General features: G+C 45.7%; 1 protein-coding gene across 2 annotated transcripts in view; it reads right to left on the bottom strand.

Moving 5' to 3' along the window:
• Positions 1-15,379, bottom strand: part of TMEM41B (transmembrane protein 41B) — a 26,895-nt gene that overhangs the window by 5,888 nt on the left and 5,628 nt on the right. For both annotated transcript variants that reach the window (XM_006018208.3, XM_025197404.1), the window contains exons 2-5: positions 13,100-13,217; positions 12,067-12,195; positions 6,864-6,957; positions 4,265-4,369 (exon numbers count right to left, since the gene is read on the bottom strand). In XM_006018208.3, the coding sequence (XP_006018270.1) occupies positions 4,265-4,369; positions 6,864-6,957; positions 12,067-12,195; positions 13,100-13,217 (446 nt within the window). The remainder of the gene's footprint in view (positions 1-4,264; positions 4,370-6,863; positions 6,958-12,066; positions 12,196-13,099; positions 13,218-15,379) is intronic.

The raw sequence follows: 15,379 nt of genomic DNA, 5'->3' as shown, positions 1-15,379 counted from the left end.
CCGTCACCGAGCGCAATCCTAGACGTATCCCTATCCTATATACCCAATTTTCGAACCCACGGAGTCTTAACAGCTCCAGGGGACCTGGGAACCGAACAGAACCCACGGAGATTCAGCCACTCCGTGAGGAAAGAATTGCCGAACCCGCGGAGCCTAAACCACTCTGGGGTCAAAGAACCGAGTTTGTCAGAGTCCTCCAATGAGGATTCAAACGGAGCTGCGCCTGGAAAGCTGTCCAGCCTACACCGCGACCACCTTGGGTGTAAGTAAATAATCTTTTCAATCAACCATTACGCCTCCGTAACTGATTCTAGCTCGCGCGTACCTTACCGCCCCGCGGTTTTCTCCGGCCCCGCATGCCTGGGCTGCTGGCCACAGCCCGCGTGCGCAAAGACGGGTCCGCATATCGCTCCCGGCTCGCACATGGCTACATGGATGGGATCGGGAGGCGGCCCACACACTATCCACACTGCATAATACTCCTTTCTGTAGCTACGTTGTGGGAATTCGGGAAGTACTCTATTGTAATTAAATTCCAACCTAGCTGATTTAATAAAAGACATGGAACTGAAGACTACATCTACACAAGTTCTGACAACAGCTCATATATATTCAGATCAATTTTGCCTGGCTATCAAGGAACAGGTTTAAAGATTTTTAAAATTAATCATAAATCCAGAACAAAGTTTGAAAAATATTTTTTCTTTTCCTGCACCCACCAGGAACACTGTTCTTAAAATGTGCATGAGGCCCAAAAAGTAACACACACCATGGTTCTGTACATTATTTTCTCCATCAAAATTCATTCAACAGGTTGTTTGCCAATGGCAACATAAGAAACTTTAAAAAAAGAAATGCTTAGTCTATTACAGAGGCGGGCAATTATTTCGGGCAGAGGACCACTTACCCAGTTTTGGCAAGCTGTCAAGAGCCGCATGGGTAGCCCCACCCCCTGGTCACCATCTTGGGACCAATATCACAATGTCTTGGGACTAATGTCTCAGGGCCAGCACCAGTGGGACCAAGAGCGGGGCGCAGGCCGGCAAGGGTCTGTGGAGCTGGGCTAGGCTGCACCAGTAGGGAGAGGCAGGAGCTGGCCTGGCTCCATAGAGCCCCTGCCATCTAGGACCCTGTATTCCTGCCACCCTGCTCTAGACCCCGCCAGCACTCGTCCCAGGACACTGGTGTGGGCCCCGTGCACCCACTCACTCCCAGTGCTCCCCAGCCCCGTGGTTCTGAGCAGGCACAGGCAGCCCCATGCAGGCTGCAAGCAGCTGCAGGGCGCAACGGCGCTGCAGGGCGGGGGCCCAGCCACAGGGTGGGCGAGGGGCTGCTTCCCCCCTTCCCTCCCCCGCACTCAGCACCAGCTTGTAAGCTGCCTCCGCAGCCAGCCTGGGCCCCGCACTGCCTCTGGGCTCACCCGTCAGGGCTGTGCCACAGCAGCAGTAGCTGCAGGCCCCCCAACTTCCTGCGCCAGGCAGTGTTTGCCACCACGAGCCCTGGGCTGCCCAGCACACGAGCTCCAGGCGGGCAGCAGCAAACACTGCCCAGCATGGCAAGCGGGGAGCGCTGCAGCTGCTGCCACACACAGCCCCGATGGGCAAGCCTGGAGCCAGCACGGGGGCCAGGCTGGCAGCAGGAGTGGGTTGTAAGCTGGTGCTGAATGTGGCAGGGAAAAGCAGCCCCTCCTCTGCCCCATGGCCAGCACCCCACGCCCCAGCCACTCTCAGTCTGCCTGGGGTTGCCTGTACCTGCTAAGGACAGCTGCAAGCAGCTGCAGCAGGGAGCATGGGCCACAGGGGAGGGGGTCGCTTTTTCCTGCACTCCCCTGCCCTCTTGCCACCCTTACCTGAGGTTCCCATGCTGGGGCAGCCATGTGGTCCCAGGCCAGAAGCCCCAGGCAGGCCCTGCTGCTGGGAACCCACCAGGCTACCCCTGGGTCCTACTGCCCCGGTTTCTGTCATTTCTGACAGGAACCAAGAACAGATCAATATTAATTTTCTAAATTTTTTAGATGCCCTGTGTGCCCACCCCTGGTCTATTACCATTGCTGTCTGCTACACAATTAAAAATTGCAGATTTTTAATTTTTTTTTTAATTTTCCTTTTGTGATGGTATTTAAATACCATTGTGAAAGCCACACACTTATTTGTATTGGGTGCAGCTGCTCAATTTTGAAATTTCTTTTCCACCTCTATCCCAACTGCATCAATTTACCTCTAAACAAGTAAATATCCTTGTTCATAAGTAATACTGTACATATGGTAAGTAGTCTCACTTCTTTTGAAGGAGAATTCTCTAAAAAAGCAGGTATTATTCAATGTCAGTGAGAGAATCATCCATGTATTAGAGTGATTACCCCATATATTTCTATTTTCTTCCATCTACGTTGTACACTGTGGGTGTGTCCATACGAACACGCACGTGCCTCTTACAGCATCTCAAACCCCTTTGAGACACTGCAAGAGGCACGTGAGGGAACAAAAAAAAAATGTTCCCCGCACTGCAAATTTGCAGCATGGGGGCAAAATTAGACCCCTAGTCAAACAATACCCTGGGGGAAAAAAGCAGGGCAGGGCACAATCCTGGACCATGCCCTGAGGCAACTAGAGGCTTGGTCTTCCACAGAGACACTCTGGTAGCCAACCAGAGCATCTCTGTGGTTGGCCCTTTCCCCACTGCTGAAACACGCTGCCTGCCTGTGTGGGGCCGGCAGCAGTGCAGGCTGCAGGGGCCTGGACCTGGCTTCATGCCAGGTAAGTAGGAGGTTGGGGGGGCTGGAGGAGGGGGTTAGGGGACCATGGGGGAGGCCCCACCTGGCCCCAGCCCCTATTCATTCCCCCCGTCCCTCCATTCATTCCCTTCTATCCTCTATTTGTTCCCCCGCCCCCCCACACTCACAGGCAGTAGCAGCAGCCTCCAAGGCTAGAGATGAGCAGGGGAACGAGCAGGAGACTGAAGACAGCAGGGGAACATCTCCAGCTCATCTCCAGGGCCTTTTCTCTAGCCCCCTGCTCATTCTCCTGCTTATCTCCAGCCTCTGGAGGCTGGAGATGAGCAGGGGAACAAGCAGGGGGCTAGAGAAAAGGCCCTGGAGATGAGCTGGAGACTTCCACTGCCGTCTTCAGGCTCCCGCTTGTTCTCCTGCTCATCTCCAGCCTCCAGAGGCTGGAGATAAGCAGGAGAATGAGCAGGGGGCTAGAGACCAGCAGTGGGGGCTTGGAAGGAGCTGTAGCCCATGGGGGGGCTGGGACCCTGCACCATCTGCAGGCAGGGTAGTCCATGTGCTGTGTGGGGGGCTCTGCCCCATAGGACAGGGGACCCACCCCTCCTAAGCAGCCCCATACCCAGTCCCCCCACACCTACCCACACACTGACCCACATCCTGCTACCCCCCTATGCCTGGCAAACCCCACATCCCCTCATCACACGCCCACCATGTGATAAGGAAACCAAAAGCAAATATTAAAACATATAGATATTTAGGATTTATTTTATTCTGATGCTAGAGACACTGATAGGCTCTAAGTTGCTTTAACATTGTAAATATAGCAATAAAACATTGCCCATATGATCAATCCCCCCCTCTCTCTTCTGTTCTAATTGTGTAAGAATGTAGATTTTGGGGGGTTTTAAGTGAATCTGGGATGCTGCTTCAGCAGTCTATCTGACACAAGGAGCAAGTGTCCCCAGATACCAAGTGGCTGGGCCTCAGAAGCTCCTGAGGGTAAGTAGCCCTGAGCTGCAGGCCAGGGTTTTTATACTGCTGAGGCCAGCACAGGTGCTGGCCCCAGGCTCTAGCTCCCCCTGGCTGAAGATCTGGGAGGAGCCAGGCAGGGTTATTTTACTCCAAGTCGCACAATTTGCTCCACAACGAAGTGCATGTCCAGGCATGCACGCTGAGGCAAAAAGCCCTGGCTCAAATTTGCACCACTTCTATTTGAGCTACTGTAAGCGCACGTGCTTGCATGTGTGGATGCACCCTGTGGGTACATCTACATAAGATGCTTAATGCGAATTGGATTGATTCTATTGTGCCTTAGCACGGCTGGCAAACACCATGTTAATGTGCAGCAACTTTAGTCCAATGCACATTAAGCATCACACAAAAATCGTTCATCTGCGGTAATGCGTAGTAGCGTCAATTATGGAGCAAAAGTTAGTGTCTGTTATTACAGGTACTAAACTTAATGTGCTGTAATTACAGCACATTAATGAACATGTAGACAGACATTGTGTGTCTGTATGTACAAAAACAGCTTACCTGCTCGGACCATTTCACAGCTTTTTCTGTTAGATATCTATATACAACTGGTCTTCCCACTAAATAGGAAAGCATATAACAGAAAGAGGCTCCAAGTCCAGAACACTGCAAATAAAAAGAGAGTAAATGGATTAATTTGTATAACTGTCTCATATATCCACCAATTATTCTAGCAGTATAGAACCTGGATGCACTGATGCAGTTCTACAGCATTCGTTTTTGGTTATCGGAGTTAGCTACTCCTAAATATATACAGCAGTAATTGTTAGCGTGTATTATTTTATGTAAGAAAAAGGAAAATGGCTCATCTATTCTTAATTTTGTTTATCCATGTTGGCATTCAAGATAACATGGCAAGATTCCTTTGTTTAAAAATGCAAATACAAATACTTGCCACTAATCAGTTTAGCAAGGTTTAATATTAACCTTGCAAATAGGGAATAAACAACTGCTGTTAAAAGGTCTAAATTAGGTTCAGACTTCACAAATGCAAGCAAACTGAGAAAGTATGGATTGGATGAATGGACTGTGAGGTGGATAGAAAACTAGCTGGATCGTTGGGTTCAACGGGTAGTGATCAATGGCTTGAGATCTAGTTGGCAGCCAGTATCAAGGAGTGCCCCAGGGGTCTGTCCTGGGGCCAGTTTTATTCAGTATCTTCACTAACAATCTGGAAGAGCAAGTCTGCAGATGAAGGGGGAGGGGGGGGGGGGAGTCAAATAGATACACTAGAAGGCAGGACTAGGATTCAGAATGATCTAGACGAATTGGAGGATTGGACCAAAAGAAATCTCATGAGGTTCAGCAAAGACAAGTACAAGGAAGGAACAATCCCATGAACTGCTACAGGTTTGGGATCAACTGGCTAAGCAACAGCTCTGCAGAAAAGGACCACATCTGCAGTACGGTGTCCAGTTTTGGGCTCCCCTCTATAGAAAGAATGTGGACAAGTTGGAGAGAGTCCAGCAGAGGGCAACAAAAATAAAATATATTTATGATATAAAACCGAGATCGAGTGCTTAATATACATAAATATACATTTTCTCTGCTTATCAAGTCTTAGCGTGACACTTGTTACTACATGTTATCTGCCAATGTCCATTGAGATCAGCCTGACCTGCGCTGGCAGCACAAGTTGCAGACCAGGGCAGGGGGCTGCTCTGGAGCCGCTGGGAACTTGGGATGGGGGCAGCTTGCTCCAGAGCCAGGGCAGTAGCCTGCATGCTCCAGGCAGGGGCACACAGGCAGGGGATCATAGCTCTGCCCCTACTCCAAACTAGGCTGTCACCCCTGCAAGGAGCTGGGGCAGAGCCACAATCCCCTGCCTGCACGCCCCTGCCCGGAACATGCAGGCTACTGCCCTGGCTCTGGAGCAAGCTGCCCCTATCCCAAGTTCCCAGCGGCTCCAGAGAAGCCCCCTACCCTGCTCTGGCGCACAGGCTGCCAGCCCGGCTCAGGCTAGTCTCCATGGCAACCCCAGCCTGAGCTTTCCTGCAAAGCTGGGGTCTCCATGGAGACTGGCCCCAGCCATGAGGGCAGGGCTGCTAGGAAATGGAGGCCAGCTGGATTGGCCATTTTGACCACCCTTGTTTTATGCCTAACTTTAGCTTGAAAAAAAAGAGATGGGGGACTGAGATCAACTGTCACAGGTTCCACGATTAACCAGTCAATCACGATCTGCTGGTTGCTGACTATTGAGCTAGACTGTTTTCAGTGGTGATAAAACAAGGAGCAATGGTCCCAAGTTGCAACAAGGGAGATTCAGATTGGATATTAGGAAAAACCTCTCTCACTAGGAGGGTGGTGAAGCACTGGAATGGGTTACCTAGGGAGGTGGTGGAATCTCCATCCTTGGAGGTTTTTAAGGCCCAGTTAGACAAAGCTTTGGCTGGGATCATCTAGTTAGGAATGGTCCTGCTTTGAGCAGGGTGTTGGACTAGATCCTGAGGTCCATTCCAACCATAATTTTCTATGATTCTATGAAATAGGAAAACCTCAAGAGTCCTCTGTATCTATGCAACTATCTCTGGATTTCATCCCCAATTTGGGGAGGGGGAAGAGAGGAGTTATTTCTTCTACATAAATACTTGAAGCTCATCATGACAGTTAGCCTTTCTTTCTATCCTTTGGAGCCTGACGGTCAGCTTAAAAATATAAAATCCAGTAAAAAAAAGGTGGCACAGCAGTGCCAACTGAAATGAAAGGGACCTGTAGAATAATTCCATAATTCCCCTCATAGCAAAAAATGAAGTTCCAAGTCATTTAATGTGAATTTGATAATGATCTTTGTGGTCAAAACTGTTGGGCTGGGTCAACATCCACAACAGAAACAGAATGTGGTTAACTACTCGATACTCAACAACTCCCTTTAAAATTTTCAGCCAGACTCTCTCATTGGTAGCCCCACAGAAGTCAATGATAAAATTTCCACTCAGAATATACCAGCATCTAACACTGAATTATACAACTTGCAGGCAACTGCATTCTCAGGGACTATCACAGACACTTGCTCCTACTCCACAAGGCAACCAAATGGCAACTTGTTTGAAAGGTTGAGGGGAAAAGAACAAGTACTCTCAAAAAAATTATCCATACTTACCAAACAGACAAGAAATAAGGCTAATGGGAATGGATAAAGAAACCCTGAGAGGATACTGAGAAATATAGACCCAGGAATAGCAAATGTTTGCAAGCTGGATGTTTCTTAGTTAAGGATAAAAGCTCCACATTACTGAGAAAGCTACCAACCTCTTAATTAAAAAAAAAAAAAAAAAAAAATCAATAACAAAAGTTCATAAAGTCAATACTAGAAATTTACAAAAGTAGCTTACAAGATTTAATGCAGGTAGCTTGGGAGCCTGTGTTCAGACTTTAGCTAAGGAAATTTGCACCAAGTTAAACTAAGTTAGATTTCTACAAATCCACAATTCACATTTAAAAGCTAAAATGAGTGTTTTCTTCTCCCACACCCCAACCACATGTGCTTTAGTGTTCATCTAAAGATGATGGCTAATGGAACATATCTGATACCATGAGAGCTGGAATAATCAACCTTCACCTTTAGGATAAAGATACCACTCCAGCACCAAATCTCTTATTTTTAAGGCCAGATGGAAACATTATGATAATGTAGCTTGGGGGATCATCTTATATTCAGGGTCCCATCTTATGTTCAAGTAAATATGGTAATTCTGAAACTTCCAAATGAAACAAGGCTTTTGAAATGACCCTTCTTGCGAGAGTCTATTATAGATGGGTGTAATGGGGTGCACCTCTACGAAAGGCTACAGCACCCCCTGGTGGTCACATTATACCCATCTTCCTATTCCAGCTCCCTAATTTGTCCTCGCCATGCCTTGATGTTTAAGTTAATGTATATTTTAGGAAGCTATCTCCAGAGAACCCAAGTTTAGCCTTTGATGCCTTGCTCTACCAAAGTAATCACCAGGTTGCCAGTCTACCCAGTCCTCATACCTTAGCTTGAGCAGGGCTTCTTCTTTCCCTCTGACTTCTCACATTGGGTCCCTTTTGGGCTTCAGTCTCTCTCCCCAAGCATTAGCCTTTCACAGTCCACCAGGTCTTTGCAGATCTCTACCTAGACTTTAGCCCTTCATAATGTGAAGTGCCTCCCAAGCACCCCACCTGCCCAGGCTCTAACTTTCCTGGCCTTAGCCCATCTCCTGGCCTTGTCTAGGCTTTGACCCCTTCCAGACTTCACCTCTCTCTCCCCAGCTTTAGCCCGTAGCAGCTCACCAGGTCCTGGACGCTCTTAGGGCTCTATCTGGGCTTTAGCCCCACATGACACAGAGTGCTTCCCACATACCCACCCATGGCCTCTTCCCTTTTAAGCCACCCCAAACCTCACAGTTTAACACAAACCCAAACAGAAACAAAAACAAAATATATAACTTAGCTCTAGTATGCTAGTCCTGCAGAACTCCCTCTGTTGTGAGGCTCTGGGCCAGTCTGATCTCTTACTCCTCTGCCTGGGCTTCTGGGGCCCTTGACTTCTTCCCTTCCAGCCACCTGATCTGGTTCTACAGAAAATGAGGTGCTGCCAACTATCCAAATCAGCAATAAGGTCTCTCAATCTCTCAAATTCCCCCAGCCTGCTTTCTGTAACGCTGCTCTTTCTTCCTTCCAATAGCAGGGCTAAGGGTCCCCTGCTAGAATGGGTAAAGGTAGATCTGGATGAAGCAGTCATGTACAATGACATCTAGTACCAATTTACTGAGGATAATCATAGCCCCAAACCCAGAGGAAGGGGCAAACTAACTTCTGAAGTTACCAAAAGTTCTAGGTTGGTTCATGACACTTCTATCAAATGCTCTGAAAGAGTTCCAGGTTTGTAGCCAAGTCTCCTTCTGAAATATCAGGACTTCTTTTGTTGAAAGCACACTTGTCATCAAGCCTGGAATCAGGAAGAAGCTCTTGCTTTATAGGGGCCAATAGTTGCATGACTTAAAACAAAACTAGGATGTGGATTGTTAGATAAAGCACTCTACTCCCTTAAGTATCTCAATGAGCTTCTGAGGACTTCTCTGCCTTTGAAGTGCAGGTCTGCTCTGTGCATCAACTAAGTGTAAGTATCTGAAAATAAGGAGACCCATGTCAGTGCCAGCAAGGGTCACTGATGTAGAATCTGGTGTCTGATGCATCCATATATAAGGTAGTTCTTGTGATCATTTGGGCCCTCTTAATGATCTCTAACTGCCTTCCTATACTCCTGTGGGACCACACTCCAACATGCAAAAAAGCTGTTTTGAAAGTGGGGATACAGAGCTGTATTGAAGTGAAAGAATAGGCCTTGGTCCCCAACCTGTCCAGTTTCTTAGAGGCTCTCTTTTTAAGGTGCTCTTAATGGACCTGGAAATTTTACTGACAACGAATGGCCCTGAAACAACTGATGCCCTTCCGAAACAATTAGTACCTCCTTTCAATCCTCTTAATGAGGGAGAAATAACAGATGGGGTTTGTCAAGAGTCTCTTTACTGGCTCAAGTATGTCCCCACTGATAGGAAGCACAATCCTGGCTATGACTAAAGAAGTTATGCTGTCAAAGAGCTTATGGGAATTCTTGCCAAGTCTTTAGGGTATTTGCAGAATGCCAGAAGGAAAATGCACAGCGTTGATGGACAATACTATTCAAAGGCATAAAACTTGCAATATTGCATTGTATGCAAAGCAAGAATGGACTACACACTGACAAATTTAAAGGAGGAAGAAAAGAAACAGAGGGCAGGAATAGCACTGATGAATGCAGCAATGTGGTAATGAATAAAATAAAAGGTTAGAAGTTTAGTCACTACAGAGTCCTCTCTCATTCTCAATGCAAGCTTTCCACTGACTCTAGGAAAACACCTACCAAATTATTATGGTAGGTATGTAGTTCTGAATTTATACTGCAGCCCAGACCATAAACATGGAATTCAGCTATTTTCTCTTAATGGGTCTGGCAGTTTCAGACTAGCTGAACTCCTTTCAGAGCCCACAAATGCTATGAATTTCAAAAGAACTGTTATTTGCTAAAGAAATAATTACTGCCTTATCAGGGCCAAAGACTCCATCTACAACAAGTATTCCAAAATAAAATAAGTTCTTCTCTAAAAATCATTTAAAAAAAATCAAATTTCCTAATATTTACCTTAAAATGTTCCTCTAAAGGAAGTTTGCTCAGTTTATAAGTAGAAAGAGATTGTGCAACAGCATGCCCACAAACACACACACACACAAAACTGTTAGGCTGGTATTTAAAAGTCAAGTTCTTTTTGGTTTGCATATAGTCAGTAATTAAATTCCAACCGCAAATATTTTAAGTGACTTGCTGAAAGAGAATCTAGCTCTGACATTATTAAAATTAACAGTACTGTGCCGTCAGGAAAAAAAAGTTGACTAAATACACAAAAGAAGTGTTCTTTCAGTAAAAAACTGCAATATTTATATTCACTTTTTAATCATATCTGCATATTAATACAGGTTTCTGGGCAATGTCAATATTTTTAGGAAAGCAAAGATGTAATTTTCTGCAGGATGAGGTAACAGATTATTGGCTTTGTGACTAAGAGGTGAACATGGTCTAAAGGGCAAGTTTAAGTAGTATGTTTTACTTTTTTTCATTCATTAGCAAGAGAACTTTAAAAAATGGTTAAATATTAGAACTGTACAAGTGCCATTCTCAAGTTATCTTAAGTGGGACCAATTAGACTATGATCAAGTCAAACAGTAATGATTAAATGAACAAAGAGTACAACTGCTTTGCAAGCACATTTCAAGGGTTAGAGATTAACGTCACTGCATGCATGTAAACTGAGCCAAATCTGTAACTAAAGTGAAACACACAGCTATTAGAAAAGCAGATGTCATGACCTTTTTAAGTAAATAGCTGATTTCACAGACATTAGGGCTGGAAGAGACCTTGTAAGATTATTGGGTCCAGCCTCCTGCTCAAGGGGCAGGAAGTCAGCTAGGGTCAAAGGATCCCAGCAAGATGGGCATCCAAATGTTTCTTGAAAGTATCTGGAGTAGGAGCTTGCAGCACCTCTGGGGGAAGTCTATTCCAGGCCTTGGTGGCTTGGACAAAGAAGAAGTTTTTCCTTATGTCCAGCCTAAAACGGTCTTGCAGGAGTTTGTGACCATTGGTCCTCATCTTCCCTTGGGGTGCTCTGGTGAACAAGTGCTCCCTCAGATCCTGATGTACACCCCTTATGTACTTATAGGCTGCCACCAAGTGACCCCTGAGCCTACGCTTCTCCAGGCTAAAGAGTTTTATGCTAAAGTAGGCCCATGACAGTAGTCTAATACTTGCTAGTATAAAAGATGATGGTATAGGAGGTCTGCTATACACTTTAACACAAGTTTTCAGTAACTCAGAACAGAGCTATTGAATGTTCTTTTCAGAATTATCTTACTTCTGATGCTGCTTCAGAAAAGTATGCTCACCAATAATTTTCTAAAGAGATACTGTACAAAAATGAAATTGCAAATGTAAGAAGTAGAGGTAAAATTAAAACTACAATTCTACTACCACCACCAACTAATATATTGCAAAACTAAACAACACAAAATACAGGAAAACTACAGCTTCAGATAACAAGTAGATACAATTTTAACTCCACTTAAGTTCTCTCTTTCATATATGATAACATCTTTCTATAAATTACTTAATTTACTTAAAAGTAGACATCATAGAAATTAAAGCCTGAAAATCTTTCCCTGGGAATTTCTAGGCCCCATATACAAATATTATGCAAAGTTTAAATTCTCCAGTTCTTCTTACAATAGTTCTAACATACTTGCAGCTGAATATTTCAGGAATAAAGGACGGTACTTAATTTAAATTTCTCTCTTAAGATCTCCTTAAAAATCCAAAAAAAAGTACTTAAAATGCTCAGAGCAAGTAATTCATTTGCAGCTACTTGCAAAAATGTTCTAGAAAAACAGATAATTTTAAGTGGCTAATATAAGATACAAAGAATCTCTTTCAATGAAGTCATTGTCAGGACAGTAAACATAAAATGAAGCCTTCCAACTGCATTAGTACTACACATGTGCAAAATGCATTTTCCTTCTGACAGTCTCAATAATTCTGACAGTCAGAAAACACACTGAAATTTAGATGAAAAAACTGCCATTTTTTCAGGTCAATGACCCTGTGCATGTCAATATGTGGGCCAAAGACATCCAAACACTTGCATTTTAACCTTCATGCTTTAAGCACCAAACATATCTTCACAAACCTCTTAAATCTTTCTGAGGAACATCCCATTAACTCACAATTTTTCACATCAGCAAGAAAAGGATACAAAACGTATGTGGCAAAATAAGCCACTAATACTTGGACATAAAAGGTGTCCTTGTATTTTGATAGGACTTTTCCTAAGGCCTTTGCATCATCCATGTCTCTGGGAACTTTTATACATTCTCTTTCTTCTCTAAAGAAAAACAGAAATCCAAGAATTAAGATGAGTAATCAAGAAATGCAATAACAAAGCCTATTTGCTACAACACAAAGCAATACTAAATCAATGAACTTCTCTTAGCAAAACAATGTAATTGCTGTTGAGAAAACCTTCCCAGATACAGGAGACATCTATAATGCTTTAGAGCTACAAAACATGTGTTGGCAATTCTATTTAACATCCAGAAGGCAGGCAGAAGTGCCACAATCAACAGAAACCATAACTGTTCAGACAAAAATTTTATGACAGAACTGTAGATAATATTGGGATGGGGGGATGGAGCAGAGGCAGAAGGAGGTAGAGTATGGTGTATTATATTCTAAATGTGATTTGGGAGGGGGTGGCGGGTTTCCTTATGAATGTTGACTTTTTGCCTTATTGTTTGTTTGGTTTGTTTGTGGTGTTGGTTTAGTTTTGGGGGGTTTTTTGGGGGGGTGGGAGGGCAGTAGACCCAGTGTAAAGTACAATTTTTATACCAGTAGATATATTTTAATTAGGTGTGCAGTTTTTAGTGTTGGCACTGGAGTGATACAAAATCATCCCAACCTCCTTGTGGACAGTTATAGATTCTTTCCCTCTGATAAGAGGGTAAAACATCCATATAAAATGACCTTTATACTGATAACTGCACACACACTGTACTGCTTTAACTAGAGTAGTACAATTGGCACTGACTGGTAGCTTCTGCCACTGCTTCTAACATATGAAGTTTGATATTTTGACATTCTAGGTTATAAGTTCTCTCCTCACTCTCCATTTTCAAATTTCTATCAGGTTATAAACATGTACTGGATTTAATTTAAGACTTTTGGGGACCTCAGCAATTTAACTTCCATAGAAAAACCAATAAATTCATCATCCTTCTTTGTTTACTTACTCACTAAGTTGTGGAAAATTTTTATATACCAGAAACATGATAGAAGCAGCAGAGAGGAAGATAGACACTAATATAAGGAGGGACATTCGTGCTGATCCACCTTCCACATGGGCTTTTCCTGAAATTAAACAAAATTGGAATTAACATAAATTAATGATAGCATTCAAAGTTATGATCCTAAGAGTTAAAGGTCAGTATTCTGGAGAGAAGAAATCTTCCTCACCAGCAGTTTAAAACAAACAAACAAAAAACCCCGCAAGACATCTCTTACGTTCCCCAGAAGCTCTATGCTAAAAAGTCTGCAGTCCTTACTTGGGCAGGACTTCCACAAGTCTTTCTGACTAAGGACTACAGGAGCTCAATTAGTCCGCCAATAAGCATATGCGTTGATTTACACCCTTTTAAGCACAAGAATTCTCATATAATAAAGGGCTTAGTCCATCTATCTGTTTGTCCGTAACACTCTTGGAGCACTCCGATTGGTTAGTGAAACAACCAATCGTATTACAGAGCACCACCCTGATGGAGTGGGGATGGAGTAGGGGGGGCCAGGCCAGCCCTGCTGGCCACACCCCACACCCTGGCCCTGCTCCTCTGAGGTGGTAGAACGCCGCCATGATGGTGGGGACGGGGGTGGGCCAGCAGCGCTGGAGGCAACAGCAGCACAGGGTGCTAGTGGAGGGGACGACAGGGCAAGCTTCCCCCTGCCCTACTCCTGGGAGGCAATGGCAGCATGGGGTGGTGGTTGGTGGCACTCCATCCCTGCTCACCCCCCCTCCCCCCTTTGATGGGCAGTTCATTATTGTAACATAAAAACATGCACTGCTCTAGACTTATTTCCCAAAAATATCATGTCATGGGTTAAGCAATACTAATTACTGGACTATCACACACAGACAAATCCTCATGTCACCACATTCTCTAACCCTACTCAGAAAAAGCCCTGACCAGTGCCACATCCACTCTAAGAAGAGGTATTTTTAATAAGTTAACTGGTTAAGGTAAACTCTAGGAGACTCTGTACACTTATTCATATTGCCAATTACATGATCTACACTAGGAATTCATTAGAGGTGTACCGATATATTGGTGGCATATCGGATCGGCACTGATAGCAGGAAAACTAACATTATTGGCAATTGGCTTTTTTGGCCAGTGTAGCCGATGTCATTGATAAATGCCATGTGTGCACAAGCAGCTGCAGCATGCACATAGCCAGGAATGCAGCCAGCATCTTGGAGAGCAGTGTCCAGCCAGTAAGTCTGTGAGGGAGGAAGGGGCATGGCAGGGGCAGATTGAGGTCCCCATGGTGAGGAAGGGAGAGGGGTAGGACAGGCGCTGCCGAGCCAGGGCAATGAATCCAACCCCACCAGGAGCAGGATGCCATGGGCGGTTCATCCAGGGGTTGGCTTCCCGCCATGGCACGCACCCCCAGAAGAGGCATGGGGGGCATTTGTGCACAGGGTGAGGGTGGGCTGCCCGCTGTAGGCTTGGGACCGAGGGCTGCACTGGCCTGTTCCCAGTGCGGGGGCTGGGCCAGGGCTATGCTCAGGGAAGGCAGAGGCACGGCAGGAAACAGTGGCAGCACTGGGAGGGGTGACTACATCAAATTCTGAGGTGGCTGTAGCCCACCCCATAGCTACCCCTCCCTGCACCACTGCTGTCCACCCCAAGTGCAGCCCCAGCCCAGACCCCCCACCAGGAAGAGGCTGGCATAGCCCCTGCCCCTGAGCCCACAGCAGGCAGCCCATCCTCACCCTGCCCAGTTGCATTCCTGTAAATCGACTATCAGATTGGTTTCGGCCAATATGGCTGGCTAATAATTGGCCATCGGTATTGGCCAAGAAAGTCTTTATTGGTGCACCCCTAGAATTCTAATATAATAAAAGCCTTAGTCTGTCTGTCTGTAACACTCCGGTCATGCACCACTGAAAGTTGCATGCGCCAATTGGCTGTGAGGGCCTGGAGCATTATGGACAGAGGTAGCAAGGGAGCTGCCATGGTGCCCCCCTTCTCCCCACAAAAAACAGCTGTCAGGGAGGGGGAGGTGGCGAGGAAGAGGGAAGGAAGGAAGGAAGGAAGGGAGAGAGGGAAGCAGAAAGGGGAAGTTGGGGTTTCTGATGGTTGGCCCCCCCCTGCCACCGCCCGGCCCTGACAACAGTTGGCAGAGAGGGGGAGGCAGAGGGAGGAGAGGGGAAAGGGAAGCAGGGAGTAGGGGGCATGTTGCATGCTGCTGGGTGTCAGCACCCATGCTAGCTGCCCTCCCCCCCGTTCCTGGGA

Source organism: Alligator sinensis, unplaced genomic scaffold, assembly GCF_000455745.1.
Source record: "Alligator sinensis unplaced genomic scaffold, ASM45574v1 scaffold502_1, whole genome shotgun sequence".
In the NCBI taxonomy this organism is placed as follows: Eukaryota; Metazoa; Chordata; order Crocodylia; family Alligatoridae; genus Alligator; species Alligator sinensis.
The sequence above is the reverse complement of the archived record's forward strand: the minus strand, read 5'-3'. Positions and strand labels throughout refer to the sequence as shown.